The 17,732-nt window shown below is 42.0% G+C and overlaps 1 protein-coding gene across 1 annotated transcript in view; it reads left to right on the top strand.

Moving 5' to 3' along the window:
- Window positions 1–17,732, top strand: part of LOC135543099 (neural cell adhesion molecule 2-like) — a 423,699-nt gene that overhangs the window by 330,042 nt on the left and 75,925 nt on the right. The window contains exon 3 of the mRNA XM_064970177.1: window positions 15,599–15,805. Within this exon, the coding sequence (XP_064826249.1) occupies window positions 15,599–15,805 (207 nt within the window). The remainder of the gene's footprint in view (window positions 1–15,598; window positions 15,806–17,732) is intronic.

Below are 17,732 nucleotides of genomic sequence, written 5' to 3'. Positions count from 1 at the left end.
TTTGGGGGGTCTATGTGCCATGGGCCCCAAGCCAAGTACCTGCAGCTCTGTAGGGTGGCAGTGTGGGCTGGCAGTGCTTTGTTCCACAGTTCCACCCCTGCTGTGTCCCTGTCTTCTTCTGCCAGCACATCACAACATGGAGCTAACAGCGGAGGAACAGGAAGGAAAGGGGCAGGGAGAAGGATGGTGAGGGGAGTGAGTGGTGGAGATGGTGAGGAGAGCTTATGGACAGAGGGTGGTTGGTTGAGGGAGTGCAGGAGAGTAGAGGAAGGAAGAGGAGAGGTGCAGGGAGAAGGGTGGGTGGAGAATAATGGGGTGAAAGTGGGGGAGAAATGGGTGAGAGGAGAGAAGAGGGATGGGAGAGAGAGGCGCACACACACACACACACACACACAGTCTACAATAACTAACCATGTGGGAACACATTTTCAGTCCAATTCAAAATCCTATTTTGCCTAACCTTAACCCCAAAACCTAACCTTAACCCTAAAACACACCACACACACACACACACACACACACACACACACACACACACACACACACACACACACACACACACACACACACACACACACACACACACACACACACACACACACACACACACACACACACACACACACACACACACACACACACACACACACACACACACACACACACACACACACACACACACACACACACACACGTGTGGGGATTAACAAAATGTCCCCAGTTGGTCAAAATATTTCTGTTTATTATTCTTGTCAGGACCTATAGCAAACTGCTTGGTTTATCTACTTGTCATTTTTACTATTAAAAATAGTTTTATAGAGTTATGTCCGCATTTAATCAGATGTCATTGCTAAGTGGTGCCTCTCATTGCTCCACTTAGTCTCGAGTTACACTTTAACCACATGGTGGTTGGCAAGACATGTCAAAATATGTTTTACTTCAGGTGAATACCTCTCCCAGAGACATACAATAGTTTTACCGGTGTCCCAGCCTTCAAACAATCCCTGCACATCATGTTAGCTCAACAGATCCTTCTGCAGACAATATGGAGGATGCTGGAGAATGGAAGTTCTATAGCATATCCCTCCTCCACTGGCCTCAATGACTGAGGATCTATTTATTGCCAGGGGGTGCAGTGACCTCTCAGTTCTCCTTTCACAGCCAAAGCAGTTCATACATACACACACCTGCACGGATACAGTGTACAAGCACACAAGCATACATAAACATGCACGCACTCACACACACAGAGTGAGAGCGAGAAGAACTTAGTTAGGCAGAGAGAGAGAGAGAAAGAGAACCACTGAAGGAGCAGTAATTGTCTCATGTTTGTTGACTCTTTGGATGACTCCCAGAGTGTCCTGAAGTATTCTCTAATGTGCATGTACCTGCGTGCATGTGTTAGTGGAGGGGAGGACGGCTCGTAATAATGGCTGGAACGGAAGGAATGAAATGGCATCAAACACATAGAAACCAATTGTTTGATGTATTTGATACCATTCCACTAATTCCGCTTCAGCCATTACCACGAGCCCTTTCTCCCCATTTAAGGTGCCACCAACCTTGTGTGATGTATGCGAAATAGTCCCTGAATGTGTGTCTGGTGTGCCCCGCTGACACCCAGACACTGAGGCATTCTGGGAAAAACTTCAAGACTCCACTGTGTCACCGACCGTGAAAGGGCAGGAACAGTTCTCTAATGGTCTAATCGTATCATAGACATATATTGTATATGTGAGGATTGAAAGATGATAGAGATACACAGTAAACATGTATGGGATATGCTTTATGGTTACTGATTTATAGATATTCAATTTAACCAAAATATGGGAGCATATAAACACACACATGTACACACAATGGGACACACATCTACACAAAACACAAATAATCAAGGTATTCACCTTTGTTATTGACCAAATACTTTATTTCACCATAATTTGCAAATAAATTAATTAAAAATCCAGCAGGAGCAACATAAAGAGGAATGGACATGGGAGGACGAATTGTTTGGAGAAGGACCCTGGGATCAGCCTGGAGAATATCGCCGCCCCAGGCGGAGAGAGCTGAGAGGCGCTGGTATGAGGAGAAGCAACAGCGGCAGCAGGAGCAACAATATCGGGACTACACTACTTGGGAGGAAATAGACAGGTGGGCGGTCGACCCAGGGAGAGTGCCGGAGCCCGCCTGGGATTCACTGGAGCAGTGCGAAGAGGGTTATAGGAGATTGGAGATGGCTAAGCAAGCGCGGCGGTGCGGAAGGAAGCCCAAGAGTCAGCCCCAAAAATTTCTTGGGGGGGGGGGTTGGCTCACAGGGAGTAGGGCTACGCCAGGTAGGAGACCTGCGCAAACTTCCTGTGCTTACCCGGGGGCTAAAGAGACCGGGCAGGCACAGTGTTATGCTGTGGAGCGCACGGTGTCTCCAGTGCGGGTGCATAGCCCGGTGCGGTACATACCAGCTCCTCGTATTGGCCGGGCTAGAGTGGGCATTGAGCCAGGTAAGGTTGGGCAGGTTCGGTGCTCAAGAGCTCCAGTGCGCCTGCACGGTCCGGTCTATCCAGTGCCACCTCCACACATCAGTCCTCCGGTGGCAGCTCTCTGCACCAGGCTTCCTGTCCGTGTCCTCGGCCCTGTACCACCAGTGCCAGCACCACGCATCAGGCCTACAGTGCGCCTCGCCTCTCCTGCGCTGTCAGAGTCTCCCGCCTGTTCAGCGCTGCCCGAGCCTTCCTCCTCTCCTGCGCTGCCGGAGCCTATCGCCTCTCCAGCGCTGCCGGAGCCTTTCTCCTCTCCTGTGCTGCCGGAGTCTCCCGCCTGTTCAGCGCAGCCAGAGCCTTTCTCCTCTACAGCGCTGCTGGAGTCTCCCGCCTGTTCAGCGCAGCCAGAGCCTTCCTCCTCTCCTGCGCTGCTGGAGTCTCCTGCCTGTTTAGCGCTGCCAGAGCCTTCCGCCTCTACAGCGTTGCCGGAGTCTCCTGCTTGTTTAGCGCAGCCAGAGCTGCCAGCCTGCATGGAGCAGCCAGAGCTGCCAGTCTGCATGAAGCAGCCAGAGCTGTCAGTCTGCATGAAGCAGCCAGAGCTGTCAGTCTTCATGGAACAGCCAGAGCTGCCAGTCTGCATGGAGGAGCCGGAGCTGCCAGTCTGCATGGAGCTACCAGTCTGCATGGAGCTGCCAGTCTGCAAGGAGCTGCCAGTCTGCAAGGAGCTGCCAGTCTGCAAGATGCTGCCAGTCTGCAAGGAGCTGCCAGTCTGCAAGGAGCTGCCAGTCTGCAAGGAGCTGTAAGTCTGCAAGGAGCTGTTAGTCTGCAAGGAGCTGCCAGTCTGCAAGGAGCTGTCAGTCTGCAAGGAGCTGACAGTCTGCAAGGAGCTGCCAGAGCTGCCAGTCCAGTCTACATGGAGCAGCCAGAGCTCCCAGTCTGCAAGAAGCCGCCAGAGCTGCCAATCTGCATGGAGCAGCCAGAGCCGCCAGTCAGCATGGAGCAGCCAGAGCCGCCAGTCAGCATGAAGCTGCAAGAGCCGCCAGTCAGTATGGAGCAGCCAGAGCCGTCAGTCTGCCAGGATCCGCCAGTCATGCAGACTCTTCCAGATCCGCCAGTCAGCCAGACTCTTTGGGCATGCTTTTCATCCAGACGTGAAAATACTGCCCCCAATCTCAAACAGGTTTAAGAAGCCTTTTTTTGTCCTAGATTTTTTTACTGAGTATGTTTGCATAACTAATAATATTTGACCTGATCTGTGCAATCGGACTGACTGGTTTTGTATTGTATTTCCACCAGAGGGCATCTTTGAGAAGCATTTGATAGTCTTCAATTTTGGCTGCACTGTTTTTGTAAGAACATAGTATATGGGATTGATTTGAATAAATGTTGCTTAATTTATTTGATTAATATTATGGTGTTTATATTCCAAGAAGAACGATGAGATGAAATTGGACCTAAAACCAAATCTTCCCCAACTCTTAAGTAAATAACCCCACTCCACCCAGGCGAAAGCCTTCTTCGCATCGCGAGATAGTGTAACGGCTTTCGTCTGGTGGAAGAGAAGGGGACCAAAATGCAGCGTGGTATCTTTGAGACATGTTTAATGATGAATGAAAAAACGAACTATACAAAACAACAAACGGAACGTGAAAACCTATACAGCCTATCTGGTGACAACAAACACAGAGACAGGAACAATCACCCACGAAATAATCACCTGACTCTGATTGAGAACCGCCTCAGGCAGCCATAGACTATGCTATACACCCCCAAGACAAAACTCACCACAAAAAACCCATGTCACACCCTGGCCTGACCAAATAAATGCAGACAAACACAATATACTTCGACCAGGGCGTGACAGATAGTATAGTGTTCAAAAGCCGCCGTACATTGGAAAACAGTTGTTGCCCTTTGATGTAACCCGTTTGATCATTTTTTTTAATTTTTTTTACCTTTATTTAACCAGGCAATTCAGTTAAGAACAAATTCTTATTTTCAATGACGGCCTGGGAACAGTGGGTTAACTGCCTGTTCAGGGGCAGAACGACAGATTTTGTACTTTGTCAGCTCGGGGGTTTGAACTCTCAACCTTGCGGTTACTAGTACAACGCTCTAACCACTAGGCTACACTGCCGCCCCAACAGATATGACATCCTGAAGGCAGGGTTCCAACTGGTATGCTAGAACCTGAGCTAATAATTTAACATCCGCGTTCAAAAATGAAATGGGCTGATGTCCACCACATTCCACCAGATCATTATCTTTCTTAAGTATAAGTGAGATGGAGGCTTGGGTTAGCGTCGGGGGGAGAGAGCCCTGTGATAACGAGTCGGTGAACATATCTAATAGTAATGGGGCGAGTTGATATGAGCATTTTTTGTAAATCGACGGGGAAGCCATCAGAGCCTGGGGCCTTGCCACTTTGCATTAATTTTAGACCCTTTGTTATCTCATAAAGATGCAGAGGGTTGTCCAGAACTTTACTCATGTCCATATCAATGGATGGGATATCCAAGTTATCTAAAACGTTGTCCATAGCCGTATTATCTGATGGGTGGATCGGATTTGTAGAGGTTCGAATAAGGTGACACGAAGGTTGAATTAATATTAGATGGATCTCTTGTAAGATTACGAGAGTAGTCATACCTGAGAGATAAGATGAGATGCTGACTGGCATTTAAGTTGGTGTGCCAAAAGGCAGCTGGCCTTGTCACCATATTCGTAGTTCGTCCCCTTTGTTCTTTGCAACAGAAACTCTGCTTTATCAGTGGAAAGCAGATTAATTTGAGTTTAAAGTTTCAGACTCTGCATATAATTCAGGGGATGGTGTATTGCCAGGATTGAGTCCAGCAGTTCCTGATGTTTCCGTTTTCTTTGTTCGACATAATGAGCATTGTCAGAAATTATCTTTCCCCGTAAAACAGCTTTGAAAGTCTCCCAAAGAAGATAAGGGGAGGTGGCACATTTTTATTTGTTTGAATGAAATCATCTATTTTGGTTGAGATAAAGTCACATAATTCTTTGTTAGACAATAGGGCCGTGTTAACTCTCCAATTCAACATTTGTTTTGCATTCGGAGTAAGTGCTAAATCCAGAATGTGGGGGGAATGGTCCTTAATCACTCTTGCAGAATAGTCTGTAGTTTTATCTGAGGGGAGAAGGGCTCTATCTAAAAAAAAGTTGTCTATGCGTGAGTAGGTTTGATGAATAGGAGAAGTATTTTGTGACCGGATGGAGGTAGCTCCATGATCAACACAACCCATGTGGGTCATGAATGTAGAAAGAGCTTTTGCCATCCCAGAAGGAGTAAGTGTACTGGGATTAGACCGGTCAAATCTTGGTTCAATAACACAGTTAAGGTCCCCATCCGAAGATGAGGCGGTGGGTGTCAAGATTAGGGAGAGAGGCTAAAATAGATGTCAGAAATCTAGTGTTAGGGGCGTAAACATTTGCAAGTACTACAGGGGTTTGGAAGAGGGTGCCACGAGCTATTGTATAACATCCTCCAGTATCTGAAATTATATATGAGGGTGAAAAATGTACTAGTTTGTGAATCACTATTGCTGTTCCCCTGGCTTTGCCGTTAAAGTTAGAATGAAAAACCTGTCCAACCCATGCTTTATGCAATCTAGTCATTAACACGTTGGTGCATTTCTTGAAGAAATGCGATATCAGCATTCAGGCTCTTCAAATGTGAAAATACTCTGGAGCGCTTAATTTGCCCCCCACAACCGCAAATGAAACCCTAAAGTACCATCCTGACTTGTTGTTAAACTATACATGAATCCTTATTAAAGAGGAGAAGTCAAATGAAAAAGAGAGAGGAAAAGAAAGAATGAGAGAGGAGCAGCATGAGCAAAACATCTGAATATTTTTTGATAAAAAAAAAAAAGCAAAGCACAAAAATCTTTGGATAATGCCAACGTAACCCCTCCCCCCACCACCCTCAACATTCCCACAAAAATAAAAATGATAGTACAACACCCTTCAAAGAAAAAAGAAAAAGAAAAAGGAAAAACTTGAGACGAGCAGCAGAATTCTCTCTTACTCAGCATCCGTTGATTACCCTAAATGTGCAGTGAGGTCAAACCGACCTTGGAAAGAAGTTACATACGCCCTTGAAATTAAAAAATATATATGTCAATAGGCAAGTGTACATTTTCGGTTTCAGTCACACTTTAAACAACGAGTATAACCTTCAGCTTCAGTTATGGAAAAAATATTATCAGCGATTGGTGGCATTTCAATGGCCATAAAATGAGTGTAGTCCGTTCGGTGTCGCCACAGGGCTGAGTAATGTGAAATTAACCAGTAGGCTATGAAAAGGATCAGTCCGTGTATTGGCAAATTGTTAAATATCGTAAGGAGGGAACAATTCAATAATAGTATGCAAACGGACAATTAGTAATATGGGTATGTACAATTAAGCAAACAGGGTTTGTTTGCTTAAACTCTTCAGCTACTGCAACAATTAAACAAGAGTACAATTGGAAGAGATCAGTGATAGTATTAGACTCCAATGTCGTAGCAGAGTCGAAGATAAAGTGAATGTAACCGAGGACCGTCAGTGACCAACCTCACCAATCATGGCCAACGTAAACCTTGGTAGTCCAGTGTCAATAAAAATAAAGTGTAAAAAATACAATTAAAAAATTGTATATATCAAGCAGACCCAAAATAAAAATGTATATATACACAAATATTGGTGGACAGGATCGGTGTCTAACTGGCTAGTAACATTGGTATCGAAAATGACCTAAAGGCTGCCAAACTGCAATGTAGGCTATAGATTGCCATTGGTGGAGCAGCAAGTTCAAAGCCTTAGTAAAATGATGAAATCAAAATGCTGTGCTTTTACCAGTAATTGTCTTTGATTAAGAAACTAAAAAAAATCAAATGGAAGTTTAAAGAGCAGTGAGACTGTATAGTATGTGGCCGGTGGGGATTTTGGCCCATGACTCCTGTGGCGGGCCGGGCTAACCAGGTCGCCAGGTGCACGGTGTTTCCTCCGACACATTGGTGCGGTTGTGCTGTGTTAAGAAGCTGGGCGACTTTGTTGGGTTGTGTTTCGGAGGACTCATGGCTTTCGACCTTCGTCTCTCCCGAGCCCGTATGGGAGTTGTAGCGATGAGACAAGATAGTAACTACTAACAATTGGATACCATGAAATTGGGGAGAAAAGGGGATAAAAAGGGGATAAAACCTACAAAAAGGTAGTCTGTCAGGTACTCAGCAGTTAGGTCTGATTTCTCTATTATAAAACAAGACCCAGATGGCAAATATAAAGACCCGGTCTACCTAAAAAACTGGAGGCCCCTTTACACTTCAATGTTGTGATGCAAAAATACTAGCAAAATGCATAGCACTCAGAATTAAAAGGGTTTTACCAGGTACTGTTCATCCTGATCAGACAGGTTTTTTACATGGACGATACATTGGAGATAATATACGACAACTACTAGAAATAATAGAACATCATGAAACATGAGTCTGCAAGCTAGATCCCTGCAATGTCTCATTAAAGATCTAGATAACTTTTCTGTACTCTCTGGACTAAAATCTAATCATGATAAGTATACAATATTATGTTGTGGATCCTTAAAAAATACAACTTTTACATGACCATGCAGCTTACCTATAAAATGGTCTGATGGTGAAGTAGACTTACTCGGTATTCATATCACAAAAGATATAAATAAGCCCTCCACAATGAATTTAGATAGAAAACTTGTAAAAATAGACAATATCCTGCAACAATGGAGAGGTAAATACCTGTCTATTTATGGGAAAATTGCCCTGATTAACTCCTTGGTCATATCTCAGTTTACTCACTTACTTATGGCGCTGCCTACTCCTGATGATTCGTTTTTCAAATCACATGAGCAAAAAATATTTTGCTTTATCTGAGACGCTAAACCAGACAAAAAAAAAACGAGCCTATCTATATAATGAATATGAATTGGATGGGTTGAGATTATTAAATATAAAAGCACTAAACCTCTCTCTAAAAGCTCCACTCATTCAGAAGTTTTATTTGAACCCTAAATGGTTCTCAAGCAGATTAATAAGAAAAGCTCACCCATTGTTTAAAAATTGCCTTTTTGCCTTTGTGCAGATTGCCATGTCTCATTTTCGATTAATTGAAAATGATACTTTTTTCAAAGTATCTGTCTTTTTCAAACAAGCATTGCAGAGCTGGCTACAATTTCAATTTCATCCCCCTGAAAAGATAGAAGAAATATTACTGCTGAACTCAAATGTGCTGGTTGATAAAATACCCGTATTTATGGGAAAGATGTTTGAAAAGGGTATTTTGTTCTTAAATGATATTGTAAATTGTAATGGTAGAGTTATGTCCTTCGTGGAGTTGTAAGGGAACGTCTGCTCAATCCAAGAGTACAACCAATTGATTATAGCATTGCCCTAAAAATGGAGGAGGCGGGTGGCAGCAGGAGGAGGTAGGGAACTGGTCTGTCTTCCCAATCTAAGGATCAAAACTAAAAAATAGAATAAAAATCATAAAAATCAATAGGAAAGTATACCAGTTTCATTTGAGGACCAGGATGTTGACAACTGTGCCATACGGATTGCAAAATAATTGGGAAGAGATTTGATGTACCGATTCCATGGTGCAGGGTGTATGAGTTGATATATAAAACACGCAAGATTCAACACTTTGTGCTTTTCAGCTAAAATTATTATATAGAATTCTTGCCACCAACAAAATGTTGAATATTTGGGGCATAAAATCATCGAAGCTCTGCAGATTTTGTTGTAAGGATACAGAATCAATAGACCATTTATTTAGGTATTGCCCTCAGGTAGCCTGTTTCTGGTCTCAGGTTCAGGAATGGCTGAAAATGCATAGCATTGATCTAAAATTGACACTAGAAATAGTACTGTTAGGAGATTTGGAGAGACCGGGTCAGTTAATTACAAATATACTAATACTCTTAGTCAAGGTATTTATCTTCAACACGCAATCTGTAGATTCTATTTGATTAGATAGAATGAAATTGTACGTTAAACGTCATAGCATAGTTGAAAGATATGTGTTGCGTAGAAACACAAAGTGGGTGGCCAGCAGCGATAGATGGGATTGGCTGAGGGTTGGTATGTGGAATTGGAGACAAGTGGGAGTGGAGTTGCTGTGTGAGAGAGAGAATGATGGGGGAAAAAGTCTAAATAAAACATAATAAAAGTACATTTGAATGACACTAAATGGCAGTGTTTTTACAACTAATGACGGTTTGCCTGAGGCTGATGCCGTGCAGATGTTTGTACACATGCATATACACACACTCTCATTCAAATAAACACATACAAGAACACACACTTACATGTAATAGTGCCAGACATGCACACAAACATATAAAGTTGGCATTGCTGTTATTTCAGTTGACCTTGATGTCCTTTGTTTTAAATGTATTATTTTTTTTATTTTTTTTTGCATTGTTGTTTTCTGTTTTCTTCTGTCCTTTCCTTTTTTTCTTTCGTTCATTCTCTTGGTTGTTGGTGCATTGGGGGGTTCTTGGGGGTGGGGAATGGAATTAATTGTATTTTTTTATTTATTTTCTTCTGGTGGGGGACTGTGGGAGGGGTCTCGGATAGTTGAGTGACAGCGATTGGGGAACTGTCGGGGGATCTTGGAGGGTTTGGGTTTCACAAGATTGTGATCATGAAAAAGGAAACTATGACATATATTTTATATCACTATAATGCACACGTTCCCTCACACATAAGGATGGCTCAGTTGCGGAAAGACTGATACATGTTTGATAGTGTCTTGATGCTGTATTGATTGTCCTTCATGTTCTAATACTTTAATTTGACCCCTTCCTTGTGTTTTTTTGTAATAAATAATATAAAAATATATATAAATAACTAAATAAAAAAATGTAAAGACTGGTTTCCAGCATAGTGAGTTGGTCGCTGTGGTCGGAGGGCAAGGCCTCAACTTCGGCCAGTGTGGTAGTGTGAGATGCCACAGAACCCCGGATGGTTTCCACGGTTGCCTGAATTGCAGCAAGTGTAGCCGCCAGTGAATTATTCAGCCATTCGGTGAGTTCTGCTACCAAACTTTCACGCGATTTCACCCGGAGTGGCTATTGAAGCCTTCAATGGAGGTGGGGTGGTAGCCATTTTAGCTGAATTTGATGTGGTGGAATGTGAAGTTCTTTCCGTCGATTTTCCAAAGCGTGTGACTGGTTTGCTCATTCTAATTTAGGTGCACTATTACTGGGTAATTGAGAAGTATGAATTTAGGCTCAATTGAGGATTATTTACAAAAGTTGTCGGAGATTAGACCTCGTGCAACTTCTTTCTACATTGCTCAACCGGGGCATTTTTCTTTACGGCAAATCTGATCTGTGAGAATATCTAAGGGACTTTTATATCATTCTCAATGAATTCATAATAATAATTGCTATGTTTAAAAAATGACGATATTTTGGAGATTTCATTTTCAAATAACCGAAGGTGAGTGAGAAAAAGGCCATTCTTGAACGCCTCACAAGTCCTCAACTGGCAGCTTCAATAAATAGTACCCGCAAAACACCAGTCTCAACGTCAACAGTGAAGAGGCGACTCCGGGATGCTGGCCTTCTAGGCAGAGTTCCTCTGTCCTTTGTCTGTGTTCTTTTGCCCATCATAATCTTTTTATTGGCCAGTCGGAGATATGGCCTTTTCTTTGCAACGCAGCATCCCGGACTCACCTCTTCACTGTTGACGTTGAGACTGGTGTTTTGCGGGTACTATTTAATGAAGCAGGCTAGTTTGAGGACTTGTGATGCGTTTGTTTCTCAAACTAGACACTCGAATGTACTTGTCCTCTTGCTCAGTTGTGCACCAGGGCTTCCCACTCCTCTTTCTATTCTGGTTCGAGCCAGTTTGCGCTGTTCTGTGAAGGGAGTAGTGCACATCGTTGTATGAGATCTTAAGTTTCTTGGCAATTTCTTGCATGGAATAGCCTTCATTTCTCAAAACAAGAATAGACTGATGAGTTTCAGAAGAAAGTACTTTGTTTCTGGACATTTTGAGCCTGTAATCAAACCCACAAGTGCTGATGCTCAAGATACTGAACTAGTCTAAAGAAGGACATTTGTATTGCTACTTTAATCAGCACAGCTGTGCTAACATAATTGCAAAATAGTTTTCTAATGATCAATTAGCCTTTTAAAATTATAAACTTGGATTAGCTAACACAATGTGCCATTGGAACACAGGAGTGATGGTTGCTGATAATGGGCCTCTGTACGCCTATGTAGATATTCCATAAAAAATCAGCCGCTTCCAGCTAAAATAGTAATTTACAACATTAACAATGTCTACACTGTATTTCTGATACATTTTATGTTATTTTAATGGACAATACATTTGCTGTTCTTTCAAGGACATTTTTAAGTGACCCCAAACTTTTGAACGGTAGTGTATATATATATTTTTTTCAGAACATTAACCATGTGTGCTCTCTTGTTTTGTACTTTTCTGTAGTTTCGACCCAGTGATTCGTCTGACAAACAAATACATTTTCGTCCTGCAGGCCCAGGCATGGATCAAAGCTGGCGATAGTATTTGTATCATTGTTTTATTCACTAAAGCATAAAGATGTTAATGAAGAAGCCAAATTTGCCTCTGGATCCATCCCAGTTGGTTTTCTGTGGAACCATGTGTTTTTTCAGTGCGGCCCGTTGTCCAGCCCTTTGTCCTTTGATCTCCACGGATGGTTGTCGGCATGGTTGTATGCTCTGCAAAAACACATTCAAGTTTTTAGTACACAATTATCGATTTTATTACACAGTATGCCTACACATTGATAGGCTATATAATTGCTTTTAAAGAAAATGCACTGAAACAAAATAGCTTTAGTTTTGGTGATCCTCTCTTCACTGGCTCATAATGGCTTATTTTGTATTCAAATCTATTGAACAAATGTATAAATTACAGTCATTTACCATTCTCATTCTCAGACTGGAAACGTTTGCAGAGTTCACGATCTCATTTTCAACTTGTTTTAAAAAATAGCAACAATTTGAAGATGATTTAGCTTTAAAATATCCGAAAATCAGCGGCTGTAATCTGAATAAAGGCCAAAATATTTATTTATGTTTTTCGAGGGAGAGACACCAAAAGCCCACCGTGCCTATTTTTAAAACAAGGACATCCCGGCCGGCCAAACCCTCCCCTAACCCGGACGACGCTGGGCCAATTGTGCACCGCTCTATGGGACTCCCAATCACAGTCAGATGTGATACAGTCAGGATTCGAACCAGGGACTGTAGTGATGCTTCTTGCACTGAGATGCAGAGCCTTACATCACTGTGCCACTCGGGAGCCATGATCAATATAACCAATATATATTGTCCTGAAACATTGTTTGCAGAATTCACAATATGCTATGCTTCTGAAAAACAGGGTTAATAAAAATAATAATAATACCTTTTCCCCCATCCACATGTTAAAGGTTCCAATTGATTAAAAAAAATCATCAATTAGTATATTTGAGTTTAACGACACTATTTGTTGTATGATTTGTTTTTTATTTTCTGTTGGATTAAATTGAAATTGCAAGCAACGTTCTATGACTTGTTTTAAAAATAGCAATATTTGGGAGATTTCCTTTTAATCTGCATACAGGGAAAAGGGCCTTTCTTGATCTTAGGGTGAGACATTCTTCCTAATTTCCTAGATTTAAGTGCAACTTTTGTTTGACTGAAGCCTTCAGTGAGAGGTCTAATGCTTTAATATTTAATCATTTCTGCCTCCCAAATTTATATTCAATATATAAATAGGCCCATTTAATTTTGTCTGATTTGCTGTTCCAGATAAAATTTAATATATGTTTTTCTCATATAATAAAAAAAAACTGTTCGCTAGGTGTAGGCAAGACCATAAGAAAATAGGTAAACTGGGATATGACTAAAGAGTTAATCAGGGTGATTGTTCCACAAATAGAAAGGTATTTTCCATGGTAGCAAGATGTTATCTTTTTTTGCTAACTTTCTATTAAAATGTATTGTAGTGAGATCATTTATTGTTTTGGCGATATGTATACCGAGTATATCCACATCACCATCAGACCATTTTATTGGTAACCTACATGGTAAAGTAGTATTTTTTTAATGATCCAATACGTAATATAGTCATCGTCATTTGGTTATAATCCAGAGAGGTTAGAAACATGTTTCAGATCCTCTATGAGGCTGTGGAGGGATCCAAGTTGTGGATTTATAATGACACCTTTGTTTTTAAGCCTTGCATTTTTAATCCCTTGATATTATCGTTGGATCTGATTTGAATAGCTACCATTTTGATGGTAAATAGATATGCCGATAGTGGACAGGTTAAAACTTTTTGTGAAGTATTTATTTTTTATTTTTTTACTATTTTACACCTAGGTTTACTATACATTATTTTAACCCATTTTATAAGAGATTCTCCAAAATTGAAATGTTCCTTGTGTCACGACTTCTGCCAAAGTCGTTGCCTCTCCTTGTTCGGGCGGTGCTCGGCGTTCGACGTCACCGGTCTTCTAGCCATCATTGATCCTTTTTTCATTTTCCATTGGTTTTGTCTTGTCTTCCCACACACCTGTTTTCAATCCCATTCATTACCTGTTGTGAATATAACCCTCTGTTTCCCCTCATGTCTTTGTCAGAGATTGTTTTATTGTCATTGTAGTGTGCTTGTTGTATAGGTGCGCGTCGGGTCCTTGTACCAATGTTTGTTTGTTATGTACTTTTAGTGTTATGGAGCATACTCCGTGGACTTCATTAAAAGACTCCATTTTACACTCCATTTGACTCTCCTGCGCCTCCTGCGATCTTTATATTTCTCACTTGTATCCTGTTTCAGTAATGAAGAAATCAGACCTTGTTCAGTGTCTGATAATCTACCATTTACATAGGAGTGGTTAAAACATGCTAATGCTTTGAGGATATCAAAAATTTTGCCATCCAGCCCTGGAGTTTTCCCTGCATCAAGAAGTTACTCCTCTTTCATTTCACCTTCACATGAGTCTTTCTGTATGGCTGTTAATTTTACATGTTTAATAGAAAACAAATCCATAAAATTAGCTTCGGTTAGAGGTAGATGGAGGAGGCTGAAACGAAAACGTATTCCTGGACAGCTGAACATCCTTAATAGCGGAAATGATTTCGGATTTATTTTTGAAATCATCAAACAATCATTCTGTTGCCTCTAAAAAAGGCCTCTTTTACCATTTCTCCATCCTGGAACAGTTTCTTGTGCTTTGCTAGTATGCGACTCACCCGGAATGATGCAATCGTGGATGCCTTTGATTTTGAGCCGGGCCTTGTAAAGATCGATTGTTGGGCAGCTAGATGAGACTTCAACTCTTTTACTTTTCTCTTACGTAGTTCACTTTTACCTGGAAAGTCACTTTCATATTTATTGTGAACGGTTTTGAAATGCCTCTTGACATTTCCCTTCTTACCAAGAGCTATGTTTGAATGGCAGATCTTCCCACTCACGGTGAAAGTGAAATTTGTTTTCTTGCTGCTTGGTCCAGCACTCATACTAAATACGTAACCGCAACTTCATAGAAAAAAAATAACGTCTGGACCATCAAAGAATATTCTGTTGCAGGTCTCGCAAGCGTGGAAATGGAAACGTGCTAACTGCAGACGGTTGCTATGGTAGCTACAGTTTGGAAAACAAATGTAGCAACTATAGTTATTTTTAAGCAGACAGGTAAACGCTGTGAATTGCCAAACATATATTTTTAGTGCATACATTTTTAAATCTTTTTTTTGCGGTCTCCTAGAAAGAAGTTTACGATCGACCGGTTGACTACGATCGACGTCCTGGGCACCAATGCTCTCGAAAGTGTGAAAATCATTCAACTGCATTTTTCTCCTACTCGTCTCCAAAGTGGGATAACAAGTTTATCAAATTTCAAAGAGGCATAACTTTCCCATGTTGAACAAGGGCTGATTAATTTACCATTTATTTCAGGTGTGCTTATGAATATATAAGTGGAACTAATGGTGGGGTACTCAAGGGGAGGTTTGGGAAATACTGCTCTAAAGTCTAAGGCTTGGCTTGGTTCTTTTTTGGAGTTTCTTAATGTTAACTATAAGTTTTCTCTGTCCCACCAGTGATCGGAGAGCCGGTCAACCTGGAATGGTTTAACCCCCAGGGGGAGCGCATCGTGTCGTCCCAGCGTGTGGCCCTGCACACCGGGGAGGACAGCTCCAGGCTGACCATCTATAATGCTGAGGTGGAGGACGCGGGCATCTACCGCTGCCAGGCCACCGACGCCCAGGGACAGACACAGGAGGCCACCATGGTGCTGGAGATGTACCGTGAGTGTCACTTACATGCATATGTAACAGAGGAGAACACACACACCACACTCTCTCCATTCCCTCTGTATCCATTCCAGCCTCTGTAGGGGTCCTTCAGACATACAAAGACACGAGTTGAATACATCGCCGTCTCCTCTGTTAGATCATAAAGATACACCATATTTACATTCCATTGCACCTCCGTAATAACTTGCCCATTAAAGAGTGTAGTGAATGTTCGCTGGGTCTGGTGGTGTGTGTGATGGATAGTATTGAATGTGTGCAGGCGAAGGAGGCAGGCTCTAATCGTATGGGAGAGGGAATCTTCTGTGGCCGTTAATGGGACGTAACACACGGAGTAGTTTTGCGGCTGGTAGCCATCTGGCAGACGCTTGATTTGAATTACTGGTGTGGTGTGTGTACTGTGTGTGTACAGTTGAAGTCGAAAGCTTTCATACACTTATGTTGGAGTCATTAAAAATAATTGTACAATCACTCCACAAATGTCTTGTTAACAAACTATAGTCGGTTAGTCGGTCGGTTAGAACATTTACCTTCTGCATGACATGTAATTTTTCCAACAATTGTTGACAGACAGATTATTTAACTTATAATTCACTGTATCACAATTCTAGTGGGTCAGAGTTTACATACACTGTGCCTTTAAACAGCTTGTAAAATTCCAGAAAGTGATGTCATGGCTTCAGAAGCTTCTGATAGGCTAATTGACATCATTTGAGTCAATTGGAGGTGTACCTGTGGATGTATTTCAAGGCCAACCTTCAAACTCAGTGCCTCTTTGCTTGACATCATGGGAAATTAAAATAGTTGTGGACCTCCACAAGTCTGGTTCATCCTTGGGAGCAATTTCCAAACACATGAAGGTACCACAATCATCTGTACAGACAATAGTATGCAAGTATAAACACCATGGGACCACGCAGCCGTCATACCGCTCAGGAAGGAGAGGTTTTCTGTCTCCTAGAGATGAACGAACTTTGGTTCGAAAAGGGCAAATCAAACTCAGAACAACAGCAAAGGACCTTGTGAAGATGCTGGAGGAAACATGTACAAAAGTAACTATATCCACAGTAAAGCGAGTCCTATATCGACATAACCTGAAAGGCCGCTCAGCAAGGAAGAAGACACCGCTCCAAAACCTGCCTTAAAAAGGCCAGACTACAGTTTGCAACTGTACATGGGGACAAAGATCATACTTTTTGGAGAAATGTCCTCTGGTCTGATGAAACATAAATAGAACTGTTTGGCAATAATGAATATTGTTATGTTTGGAGGAAAAAGGGGGAGGCTGCAAGCTGAAGAACCCCATCCCAACCGTGAAGCACGGGGGTGGCAGCATCATGTTGTGGGGGTGCTTTGCTGCAGGAGGGACTGGTGCACTTCACAAAATTGATAGCATCATGAGATACAATAATCTCAATAATCTAATTGTGTGGATATATTGAAGCAACATCTCAAGACATCAGTCAGGAAGTTAAAGCTTGGTCGCAAATTGGTCTTCCAAATGGACAATGACCCCAAACATACTTCTAAAGTTGTGGCAAAATGGCTAAAGGACAACAAAGTCAAGGTATTGGAGTGGCCATCACAAAGCACTGACCTATAGCACTGTCCTTTGCAACTACAAAGGCGTGTGAGCAAGGAGGCCTACAAACCTGACTCAGTTACGCCAGCTCTGTCAGGAGGAATGGGCTAAAATTCACCCCTTATTGTGGGAAGCTCGTGGAAGGCTACCCCAAAACGTTTGACCCAGGTTAAACAATTTAAAGGCGATGCTACCAAATACTAATTGAGTGTACTTTTGACCCACTAGGAATGTGACGAAAGAAATAAAAGCTGAAATAAATCACTCTCTACTATTCTTCAGGCATTTCACAATCTTAATATAAAGTGGTGATCCTAACTGACCTAAGCCAGGGAATTT

This window comes from Oncorhynchus masou, chromosome 7, assembly GCF_036934945.1.
Source record: "Oncorhynchus masou masou isolate Uvic2021 chromosome 7, UVic_Omas_1.1, whole genome shotgun sequence".
Classification (NCBI taxonomy): domain Eukaryota; kingdom Metazoa; phylum Chordata; class Actinopteri; order Salmoniformes; family Salmonidae; genus Oncorhynchus; species Oncorhynchus masou.
The sequence above is the reverse complement of the archived record's forward strand: the minus strand, read 5'-3'. Positions and strand labels throughout refer to the sequence as shown.